At 41.2% G+C, this 12,866-nt stretch overlaps 1 protein-coding gene and 1 long non-coding RNA gene across 2 annotated transcripts in view; one reads left to right on the top strand and one right to left on the bottom strand.

The window, feature by feature from the left end:
- The window catches only part of DCBLD1 (discoidin, CUB and LCCL domain containing 1), a 107,719-nt gene extending 95,200 nt beyond the window's left edge, over nucleotides 1-12,519 (bottom strand). The window contains exon 1 of the mRNA XM_073627147.1: nucleotides 12,196-12,519. Within this exon, the coding sequence (XP_073483248.1) occupies nucleotides 12,196-12,277 (82 nt within the window). The 5' untranslated portion in view covers nucleotides 12,278-12,519. The remainder of the gene's footprint in view (nucleotides 1-12,195) is intronic.
- Nucleotides 10,835-11,438, top strand: LOC141140228 (uncharacterized). Its single transcript, XR_012243905.1, has 2 exons — nucleotides 10,835-11,155; nucleotides 11,222-11,438. It is a non-coding gene; the product is annotated as an uncharacterized lncRNA (long non-coding RNA).
- Nucleotides 12,520-12,866: the final 347 nt, after the last annotated feature.

Raw genomic sequence — 12,866 nt, 5'->3', positions numbered from 1 at the left:
CCCATCACACCCCCACCACCCGTGTGTCCTCATCACAAACCCCTCACATATTTATGTCTAAATCAGAGTCCCCCTGCATGTGTGTGTCCCCCATAGAGCCCCCTTCCATATTTGTGTCCCCATCAGAAATGTTGTAGGCAAAATTACAGCTGTAAAAGACACTGATGCCAACAGAGGGTCGGGAGCCAGGAGGTGCAGCAGGTGCTAGCAATAAACTAGTAAGGCGCCGGATTGTGCAGGCATCGTCAGGCTGCGGGACCTGCGCTTCATACTGTCAGTGGTAAGTATGCAGAGCAGTTCCTGCTACCGGACATAGCTTGAGCAGGAACCGACCATGCAGCAAGTCTGATGACTCAAGCTGCGAGCCAGAAAAAATGTCCCGGCGGGCCATATTATGGAGACCCCTGAGCTAAACCATTCCATTGTAGCTCTGGCTGTATGTTTAGGGTCGTTGTCCTGCTGGACGATGAACCTCTGCCCCAGTCTCAAGTCTTTTGCAGAGTCTAACAGGTTTTCTTCTAAGATTGCCCCATTTTTGGCTCCATCAATCAACTCTGACCAGCTTCCCTGTCCCTGCTGAAGAAAAGCATCCCCACAAAATGATGCTGCCACCGCCATGTTTCATGGGGGGGGATAGTGTGTTTAGGGTGATGTGCAGTGTTTAGCGTTTTGCTTTTAGGCAAAAAAGTTCAATTTTGGTCTCATCTGACCAGAGCATGCTCTCCTTGCTTGACCTGTCAGTTTAGGTGGACGGCCATGTCTTGGTAGGTTTGCAGTTGTGCCATACTTTCCATTTTCAGATGATGGGAGTGAACAGTGCTCCTTGAGATGTTTAAAGCTTGGGATATTTTTTATAACCTAACCCTACTTTAAAACTTCTCCACAACTTTATCCCTAACCTGTCTGGTGAGTTCCCTGTTCTTCACGATGCGGTTTGTTCACTAAGGTTCTCTAACAAACCTCTGAGGGCTTCACAGAACAACTGTATTTAAACTGAGATTAAATTACATACAGGTGGACTCTATTTACTAATCGGCTGACTTCTGAAGGCAATTGGTTCCACTAGATTTTAGTTAGGGGTTTCAGAGTAAAGGAGGCGGAATACAAAAGCATGCAACACTTTTCAGATATCTGTAAAAAAAAAAAAAAATTGAAAACCGTTAATCATTTTCCTCCCATTGCACAATTATGTGCCACTTTGTGTTGGTCTATCATATAAAATCCCAATAAGATACATTTACGTTTTTGGTTGTAACATGATAAAATGTGGAAAATTTTTAAGGGGTATGAATACTTTTTCAAGGCACTGTATATCTCAGGTTGACCCAACCTTGTATAATTAGGAGTAGAGGAGAACCCACATCTTCTCTACTACCTCAGCTTTAGCTTATTCTGCCCAGAGCCAGGAAAGAAGCCACCAAATGTAAGACAGGAGTAGTAGTGGAATAAGTCACTGTCATTGTTCCTTGAGGGGGACACAAAATGGTACGCAACCATGACACTGGTACTCAGTAGTACCGGAAAAACTTGTAAATTGAGTTGCAATCTTGTAGCAAATGGTGTCACATTCTGTGGGAGATTTACTAAAACTGATGCACACAAAGTCTGGTGGAGCTGTGCAATAGTATCAATCAACTTCTAAATTCAGCTTGTTCAATTAAGATCTTACAAAAAAAAAAAAAAAAAAATGGAAGCCGATTAGTTACTATCCAGAGCTGTACCAGATTCTGTGTGCATTGGTATTAGTAAATCTCCCCCTCTGTCTCTTTTCACTGTTTTTAGTACAGGAAGAATTGATAGATCTACCCCATTAAGTAACCATGCTGGCTCTTCAGTAGGCAACAACTGAGCAGGTCTGAACCAAGAAAGTCTCTTCTCCAACTTACAAGATCATCTTACTTTTCAGCATGATGTTAATGAGGAAAAATGCAATGATTCAGGGTCTCTGAAAAGCTTGTTCATTGTAGAGAAAGGTGGTAAAACTATGAATTGGTTAAAATTAGTAATTTCTGCAGCTCCAGTTTTGAATTAGGCTGGAATTCTCCGCATCCAATTAGCTTTACAGGAGATTGTGACCGCCTATCAATGGACCAGTACACACATTTTCGGGAGGGCTGCAGAGCACATTGCACAGGGGTCCTGTGGGTCTTTGGCTCTGTTTCAGGTCTGAATTCAGGCCCGATCCGTCCCTTAAAAACGGAAAACAGGGATGCACCTGACCCCTGCTGTGATCCGCATCTGTATTGGGTGTGAACAAATTGTGCAAATTGTGAGCTCAACGTATTCACTCCAATGTAAAAATGACAAAGTACAGCTTTAAAAGATAGCACACATCTAGGAGAAAAGAAAATTATAAAATATACTTACTTTGGAGGAGCATCTTTTAAGATCTGAGATACTCAACATTCCTAGGATCTCGCCTGGTAAGGGTATTCTTTCTCCTCATACATTTCTTTATTAAAAGATGTAATGTGGCATTTTTACATGAGTGTGGGGCACTGGTGAATAAGTGGACCTTATATTTTGATGGTCAAGTAGGATTCTGCCATGTCTCAGTTAGACCTAAGGGTTTTTTTTTTTTTTTTTAACTTCACCAGAAATTAACAACTGTTAAGCATGGTAAAATGGTCCCAAAATAGCCCCCTGGGCCCCATTTTATATACATTGCATTTTCTTTTTACAGCATTTCCTAAGCCTGCATTTAGCAAATTTTCAGTCCTTCAGAAAAGCACATTAAATAAATGAAATCAGAAGGGGAAATCATTAAGTTGTTGATGTAAACTCTAAATGAATAAGATTCAGTTTGCTAAAGCAGTGTGTATGAAACCATTACTTTTTTTTGTATACGGTTTCATCCTTTCTTGCTTCTCATGCCACTGAGATCCTGTAGCCACTTTCTACCTACATCACCACCAGCGATAGCTGCATGACATCTCCTGACACTAATGCCCTGTACACACGGTCGGATTTTCCGAAGGAAAATGTGTGATAGGACCTTGTTGTCGGAAATTCCGACCATGTGTGGGCTCCATCACACATTTTCCATCGGATTTTCCGACACACAAAGTTTGAGAGCTTGCTATAAAATTTTCTGACAACAAAATCCATTGTCCGAATTTCCGATCGTGTGTACACAAATCGGACGCACAAAGTGCCACGCATGCTCAGAATAAATAAAGAGATGAAAGCTATTGGCTACTGCCCCCATTTATAGTCCCGACATACATGTTTTACGTCACCGCGTTCAGAACGATCGGATTTTCCGACAACTTTGTGTGACCGTGTGTATGCAAGACAAGTTTGAGCCAACATCCGTCGGAAAAAATCTTAGGATTTTGTTGTCGGAATGTCTGATCATTGTCCGACCGTGTGTACGGGGCATTACAGTGTAAAGGCCTGTACACACGATAAGAATATCGGACAAATAAACCGCCATCGGAATGATCATCCGATAATCAATTCGTTAGTACACAGCTTTCGAACGCTGATCACGAACGACAGATGCAAAAATATCCGAAGACACAGCCACAAAATTAAGATAACAGAATGAATAATTTTCATGTAAATAGTATAGTATTTGTACGATAAAAATTGTGTGAACAAGACCATGCATGCTCGGAAACGAAAAAATACATTTCAATACATCATTTCCGAAGTTATATTCTGTCTTACGAGAATTTTCGTAAAATATTAATTTTTGATATGAGACTAGCATGCAAAAAAAAAACAAAAAACGGACAATCATTTGTCCGACATTCTCATCGCGTATGCTAGGCTTAATCGGTGTTGAATTGGCCCAATACTGGGCCACCACAGTAAGATGCCTACCTTTTGATCCCCTCTCTTACTAACAATCCTCTCTCTCTCTCTCTCTAACAATATCAACTCTGGAGACTTTCCCTTAGTCATTCATCCACCACCTTCTGAATGCCTGGTTCAATTGGTCTCTAAATTCTCAATCACAATGTCCTCTTCCCATGATACCTTTTGAGAAACTAGCCTTTTCTCCTGCAGTTGGAAAACATACCTTTCATTCATAGGATTGCTAAACCCACCACAGATTATCACAAATACTTGTCAATGGCTCCAAACCACCCCTTTCCTTCCTAAAAATAAATTCAAATGACTCTGTTCTCTCCAGGCTTGATTACAGACAGATTCAGCGTTTCCTGGCCTCATACCCTAACCATGCAACAACTAAACAAGACCTCTCCCCTTTACAAGAGCTGCTCACACACAAAGCTATATCATATCCTGGGAACAGGAGCTAAACATTTCACCTGTGCCAAAAGAGTGGGAAGAAGCATACACTCTACAACAAACTCTCTGTTGTCTGCTACGTGCAGGAGAAACATTTTAAAATGTTCTTGCACCGGTATAAATGCCCAGTGAACATACCCACTATAATTCTTCTCTACCAGACATATGTTGGCACTGTCAAAAACACAAAGGAACAATGACCCACAATATTGTAGAAATGTGGGACAAAATTTTACACATATACCAACAAGTCACAGTTAAATGCACTTAGCCTTTATCTAGGTGCCACTTTTTTTGCAGCTGCCAAATCAGTGATCACTGGCATTCCCAATCCCCAGCTTCTACAATTGCTGAATGGATCACAGAACCAGACCACATAAAGCAAAAAGAAGCAATTGTTGATGAAAGACGAAAATGGTACGGAATTGTTCACTCACACCTGGGTGCCACATATAGCATTTAAGCAAATCCCCACCAACTCTTAACCTTTTGGAGCCATGGCAGGGATAGACTCCCTCCTCCTTCCCTATGCTCTCTCACCCCCACCCAACCCAATTATATCCCAACTTTTTCTCTGTACCTTCGTACCCCAACCCCTGCAACCTAGCAAATTCCTTAAATCCACCACTTTCTCCTCCATCTAAAACTATTTTTTTCACAGCCCTATAACAAGTGCAACAAGTTATCCCAAGAACACCTCTATACTGTCGCCAATCCACAACTTTGCTTTTTTAACACCTCCTCCCTTGGTGACCCCCAGGTATTTTTATATTACCACAAACTGAGAACTTCAGGGTTTAAACCAATAGCTGTGGATTTTACACACAAACCTATGTTACTAGATCTTCCTTAAAAAAAAAAAAAAAAACGCATTCTCAGGCATAAACACATCTATTTTATCTTAAAACTGGCAAGGCATGTTGGCCACGTAATGTGGGTATGGCTATAAAATTACTGCATATATAAATGCATGCAGTCCTCATGCATCCTTGTCTATTGTCATGGGTATGATCTCCCAGCTTCAATAAGGCATTTAAAACCAGCCATGCAATGGCCCATGTTGTCGGTTTCCTACATGACTTGTTCTGGTATGCTTCTAGTGGTACTCTACCTATTCCACTTTATCACTCCCCCCTTCCAAAGCCAAGCCATAAGAAGTTTTACAAATGTTTCTATCGTAAATATATACAGTACAGGGTTACCAAATGTGAATTACTCTAACATTTACCAACTAAGAGGGAATCAACATCTGGCTCCCACACTCCGTAGGCTAGTCATTGTTTTATGCTTTTTCCTCCAAACTTACATGATACTGTTTAGAAATCTTTTCTCACGCTAATTATGTATTTCATAATGGATTTTCCCGTGATCTGGAGGAACGTGTCATTAAAGTTAGACACATAACCTGTCTGGAAAGCTAGTCAGACAACAGCTAATAAGCTTGTAATCTACAACTATGACAGAGCAGTTACTAATTCATCAATGAAACCTATAGAAAATGTACCTGGATGAATATGAACAATACTTTGACACAGACAACACCATCACCTGACGAATATGCTATGATATGTCATATCTCCGAAACCCAGAAATCAACTAATGAATACCTGTCGAGAGAAATGTGAGGCTGCCACTGCATTCCTTCTGAAAATGCTAATATACTGGCTATCTTCAATACATTTGAGTAACAAGTCTGGAACAAAGCCTCAGCAAAAAAAAGTCAGAATTTTTTATATATTTTCTTGGTACACATTAAGCTGGCCACATACAGCCAAGTTTTTTTCATTCAGCCGGCGGACTGAACAAAAATAAACTGAACCGATTCCCACATTCACGTATTCAAGGTAGATGTGGGAATCCTCCCCACTGTGTCATTGTATTCAGACAGAGGAGTCAGCTGGATTCCTCCGCTGTCAAAATACACTGATCAGTGCTGCAGCGCTGACGAAACTAAAGTTTCCCAGCAAGCCCATTCATGAACAATTGATCAGTAGATCAAATGCTCTCAAACAAGACCAGCCACAGATGATCGAAATTCGTCCGATCCCTGCTGAATTTTGGTCCAATTTTTGGCCAGCTTAGGAGCACTGAAACCAAAGCAGTGGCCAATAATGCACATTATTTTCCAATTCTATTCTGATCCATAAGGTCTTACATTTGTCTTGGGACACCATCCAGTAAAATGATGGCCTAACGTTTCAATATTATCCAATTAATGTGCAACTTGATCAAAATGACTAAGTCAGCACACAATAGAATAGACATAACTTACTTTCTGATCAATTTAGGCCTGATTTAGGTCTGATCCAATCAAGCTGATCGATCAGCCAGGGCATACATTTTTCAATTGTGTTGCAGTGATTAGCAGCACTAAAATGCAATTGTATTTTGATCGATCAGTGCCTGCATGTTGAAAATAGAGATGGTAACAATAACTTATGATCGCAATTTACAATCAGATCTTTCAACTACTGATCAAAATCCACATCCAAGTTTGTGGCATATCAATCAAATGAGCAATCAACTATGAATATCCCTATCAGGAGAGATCAATTGCAAAATAAATCGACCATATGCCAGAGCATGTAAGGCCATCATAGAACTAGAGCTTCAGGGGGTTTTCAGTAGTTCAATCATAGCCCAGAGTAGATATGATAGAACATTTGGCTCCTTATGGGGTAAACCAGGGGTTCTCCACCCCTGGGCCGCGGACACCCAAGCCGATAACTGCCTTTGCAGGGAAGGCAGAGATTGAAAGGGGGCACTGTGATGCGAGAGAGAAAGGGGGGGGGGGGGGGCATGACTTCAAGGGGCACTGTAATGTAAAGAGGCACTGTAAAATAAAGGGGATTGCACTGTAAAGGGACACTGTAATCCTTACAGTGCCCCTTTACTGGGCACTGCGATATAAAGGGGCACTGTGATCTGTGATGAAGGGGAACTGAGGACACTGATATAAAGGGGGGACTGTGCTGTAAAGTGGGGCTGTGATGTAAAGGGGGGCTAAGGCCCGACTCTGAACACCCTGCCCCCCCTTCCCCAGTGCCAAAAAGGTTGGGAACTGCTGGTGTAAACTACAAAAGCAGCAATATATTTTGTTCTGTGCTCCAATTGCATGCAAGTGATTTATACTGCATGCTACTTGTGTAGCTTACACCATAGGGAGCCATTTGTTCAAGCTGTGAAGTTATCTATTGCTACCCCCTAATAGTTTAGTAACGTTACTAAACTACTTTAAAATCGCCCTTGAAATGCTAACCTTAGTAAATGGCCTTTAGATCACATTTGACTATAGACTGCTTTCATCAATCGCACAAACCTCCTCCCATCTGATTCTTCTTAAGATTGTGCACAATCCCCACAACCAACAGCAATTGCAGGACAAGTCAATGGCAAGTTGGTTTGTGTGACTGATTGCAGCAATCTGTTACTAGTCTGTGTAGTTAAGGCCACAGTGACAGCTAAAAGATAATCCAAATGATATGACGTACATACATGCCTTTACTCAGCAATCTGACCATGTAAGAGGTACAAACATTCACAAAAGTCAGCAATGCAAGACTAAGGCCCCTTTCACACGGACGGATAGAATTGTGCTTTTAGCTGCGGATTTTCTAGTTTTCTACCGCAGCTAAAAAGCACACAATGCTTTCCTATGGCTTCATTCACACACTGCGTTTAGCTGTGATTTAGTTACATGCGGTTTGGTGCGGATATAAAAAAATAGAATTGACTGCGTCCAGGAGCGATTTAGCGCAGCTATCTGCACATAACTGCAGGTAATCGCAGTGCACTATTTCTCCTGCGGATAGCAGCAGCAACAAGGAAAGAAAAGCAACAGGAAGCACATCAGAAATGGAAAGAATGTTCCAAACGCAGCTAAATGCAGCCACATGTAAACGCACGTAAACGCAGGTAATCTCATGGTACAAATGCAGATGATCGCATTGCCTGGAGTCTTGAATTTCACAGACATATTATATGCTTTTAACTGCGGCAAAACAGCCGTCTGTGTGAAAGGCGCCTAATAAAAGGGGTGGGAAATTTTCACCTAATGCCTTTATTCATAGTAGAGATAACCTGGCACCACAGTTTACAGCTATGGGGTGCTCAGCTGGTAGATTTTTGTTCACACAGAAAAACACGTCAGTACATTCCATAATGCCATCACAGATTCGATGAATGCAATTCAAAAGTACTTCAAAATCTAGGTTGCTTTTGGAATACGTGGAATTCCCTGAGGAAAAACTACATACACTGTTAGAATTTCATTTGATGAAAATTATCCATCCTGATCCTTCAATGTTTGTTACTGCAGTTGAAAACAATTATCCATTGACCTAATTTACTATTAGAAAAATAAAACAAACGTTCAAAAATGGAAAAAAAAAAAAAAAAAAAAAAACCCATTCCAAATTTTTTCACTGACAAAATTCTATCCCTGTATGGCTATAAAACAAAAAAAAAAAAAAACCCAACAAGAAAAGCAAACATTCTTCCAAAGATCGCTCACATAAAGCCATGAAAAGGTCCAAAAATGTTTGAAGCAGAAACCAAAAGAAAAATGATCCTGCAGCTAGTTTACATATGATCATAATCATATCTACAATATGCAGTCCCTGTCCAGTGAGGAGATTTTCTCCATCATTTAGGTGCATTGTTCCCGGTCATATGGTGACAGCACTTAGCATTGCAGCCTGTTCATGTATAGTCAGCACTTGCACTTTTAACTATTGAATGAGTACCTAAACACACTGCACTCCTTACAATGTGATTGTATAGTTTACCTGATCCATGTCAAACGCTACAAAACCAGAACACAATACAACGCTAAACAAAATCAGATACCATATAAAAAGCATTCACATCTTAAAAAAAAAAAAAAAGGTGTTCATTCATTATATTGTGCAATACTAAAGGAGTTAACAGGAGGCAAGGTTCCCTATAAAAGCCGATTGCTTTCTATAAATATATATGTAAGATCTGTGACATGATCTGTAGTGAAAGAACATTTTACTATATTAAACTCACCTATTCAAATCAATTTTGTATTATACACAAAGCACTATAATGTGAATTGGTAACAATCATTTTGGTTATTATGGTACCTGCACCTTATGAATTGTGCTGCAATCTATTGGCTTTTTCCAAAAAAAACAAACTAATAGATAAAATTAAACACAATGTTTCTGCCTACAATAGAGGCTTTCACAACATAACTTTGAGGTCTTCTAATGTAAACTATTTCTTTAAAATCCATAACAAAAAATAAATAAATTGGGTAGATTGTTTGTATTATGGGAAGCATACAAGTCACTAACAAAATCTGGGGGAGAACCCACACTTTATTATGTATATGTTACTGACAGACAAGTAAAGACCTCTAGTTAGAGGTCTATTCATCAATGTTTTCATTCATTTTCTCCATGAGATTCTATTAGGGTAAAAGGGGTAATAGTTGGGTGAATCATGGATAAAGGTTGGGTAAAAGTCAGGTAAGGCTCCATTCACACTTGTGCAACTTGTCATGCGATTTTGGACACTGAAGTAGCACAAGTCGCACCCCATGTTTTTCAATGACAACCGTTCAAATATGTGCAACTTTAACCACTTGACATCCGCGCTATGGCCGAATGACGGCCACAGCGCGGACCTACATTCCCGGGAGGCCGTCATATGACGGCCTCCCCTGTGCACGCTCCCTGCGCGCGCCCTGCAGGGCGCGCGCCGGGCGCGGTGTGATCACCGAGTCACTGAGACTCGGCTGATCACCGATCTGAGTAAGGGGCCGGTCCCGGCCCCTTACCATGTGATCAGCTGTCAGCCAATGACAGCTGATCACATGATGTAAACAGGAAGATCGGTAATCGGTTTTTTTTTTACTCGCGCTGACAGCGCGAGTAAAGAAAAAAGCCGATCACCGGCTCAGATGCCAGGGACATCAGTCCCAAAGTAAGAGCACAAAACATTCTCATCAGTGCCACCCAAAAGTGCCACCTAACAGTGCCCACAGTGCCACCTAACAGTGCCCACAGTGCCACCTAACAGTGCCCACAGTGCCACCTAACAGTGCCCACAGTGCCACCTATCAATGCCAACAAGTGCCACCTATCAATGCTCACAAGTGCCACCTACCAATGCCCACCTGTAGTGCCAATCAGTGCCACCTGTCAGTGCTGCCCATCACTGCCACCCATCAGTGCCCATCACTGCCACCCATCAGTGCCCATCACTGCCACCTATCAGTGCCCATCACTGCCGCCTCATCAACGTACATCAATGAAGGAGAAAAATTACCCGTTAAAATTTTTTTATAACAAAATATAAAAAAAAAAATTTTTTTTTTTAAAAAAAATTCAGGTTTTTAAATTTTTTTAACAAAAAGTAAAAACCGCAGAGGTGATCAAATACCACTAAAAGAAAGCTCTATTTGTGGGAAAAAAATGATAAAAATTTCATTTGGGTACAGCGTTGTATGACCGCGCAATTGTCATTCAAAATGCGTTAGCGCTGAAAGCTAAAAATTGGTCTGGATAGGAGGGGGGTTTAAGTGCTCGGTAAGCAAGTGGTTAAAAAGGATTCTGCACTACTTTGGCCTGACTTTCAAGCGACCTGAGTGCTACAGACTGCAAAGTAAACTTTCTAAAGTCGCATGAAAGTCACACCTGAATGTTATACATGTGACAGTTGTGCAACAGCTGTCCATTTTCATTGGCCAAAGTCGCATCAAAGTCTCACCCATCCAAAGTTGCACTCCAACGTCTCACTGGAAATCGCGCTACTTAGGAGTCACATAATCTAAAGGTTGGATAAAAGTCAGGTGAATCTTGGGTGAAGGTTGCATAAAAGCTGGGTAAAGGTTGAAAAAAAAAAGCTGGGTAAATCTTGGGTAAAGGTTGAAAAAAAAAGCTGGGTAAAGGTTGAAAAAAAAAAAAAAAAGCTGGGTAAATCTTGGGTAAAGGTTGAAAAAAAAAGCTGGGTAAAAGTTGGAAAAAAAAGCTGGGTAAAAGTTGGAAAAAAAAAGTTGGGTAAAAGTTGGAAAAAAAAGTTGGGTAAAAGTTGGAAAAAAAAAGTTGGGTAAAAGTTGGAAAAAAAAAGTTGGGTAAAGGTTGAAAAAAAGTTGGGTAAAGGTTGAAAAAAAGTTGGGTAAAGGTTGAAAAAAAGTTGGGTAAATCTTGGGTATAGGTTGTATAAAAGTTGGATAAATCTTGGGTATAGGTTGTATAAAAGTTGGGTAAATCTTGGGTATAGGTTGTATAAAAGTTGGGTAAATCTTGGGTATAGGTTGTATAAAAGTTGGGTAAATCTTGGGTATAGGTTGTATAAAAGTTGGGTAAATCTTGGGTATAGGTTGTATAAAAGTTGGGTAAATCTTAAATGAAGGATACATAAAAGTTGGGTAAATCTTGGGTATAGGTTACATAAATATTGGGAAAATCTTGGAGTATAAGTTGCAAAAAGATTGGGTAAATCTTGGACAAAGGCTACAAAAAAATTGGGTAAATCTTGGGTGAAGGTTGCTTAAAAGTTAGGTAAATCTTGGGCGAAGATAAAGGAACCTTGAGGCTGGCCATACATTGTACAATTTTCCTTCAGATTTACCAAACACCATACAGTATTATAAGAGGTCAAACCTAATTAACACTTTCAATTTGTATCCAATCAGGTGGGCCCTTGCACTGCATAGCTGAAGGCAAATCTATATAGGAAATTGTACAGAAAATTGTACAATGTATGGCCAGCTTTATTAGTGATGGTGCCCACTGAGAAATAAATGTGTAGACAGGGCACCTTCACATCTTATAAATCTTGGGTGAAGGTCGCATTAAAGTTGAGTGCCGGTTGGGTGAATCCTGGGTAAACACATAGATAACCTGCCCCTGTATTAGCCTGTAGTGCCCCATAGCTGGCTGTAAGTATAGGGTGGCCACTTACCGAGAGTCTCAGCCCGTAGTAGTAGCGGTGCAGTGAGCAGTGCGGTAAGTAGTAGAGCTCCGGGTGTTGTGATCCCAGCCATGTCTGTGAGAAGTGGCCACTCTCCGGGAAAGTTGTCAGCGGGCTGTCACTAGACGTAGGATATCCTCTCCAGACAGGGAGCCCCCGACTCTCCATACAGAGACACGATGAATAGGAGCCGAGCTGGATAAGAGAGGCGTACATAGACATAGAACGGTCCTCCTCCGGTGTGGACGATCCTCTCCTGCCCCGGCTCACTAACACACACTCCACTACTCCTCCTGATCCCGGGGAGGGGACGAGGGAGGCTTCAATACTGGCCGCAGCAGCGACTCCTGCTGGTGACTTAGGGGTATAGCCAGGTAGGGAATTCAGGTAAGAGACCGCGCTGATATGGGGAATGGGAGTGAAAAAGGGAAGAGAGATCGATCCTGTGTGTGTGTGTCTTCTAATTATAGCAGTGGTGGCTGGTGCTCTTTTGAGGGGGCGCAAACAAACTGAAAAATTGTGAAAAACAAAACACCAATTGCAGCCACTTTGCCATCAAACGCAGCCACTGTGCCCATCAAACACTCCCACTGTGCCATTAAATGCTGCCATTGTGCCCATCAAACGCTGCCACTGTGCCATTAAATGCTGCCATTGTGCCC

This window comes from Aquarana catesbeiana, linkage group LG04, assembly GCF_042186555.1.
Source record: "Aquarana catesbeiana isolate 2022-GZ linkage group LG04, ASM4218655v1, whole genome shotgun sequence".
Taxonomy (NCBI): Eukaryota; Metazoa; Chordata; class Amphibia; order Anura; family Ranidae; genus Aquarana; species Aquarana catesbeiana.
Note: the sequence above shows the minus strand (reverse complement) of the source record. Positions and strands in the feature narration are given on the sequence as shown.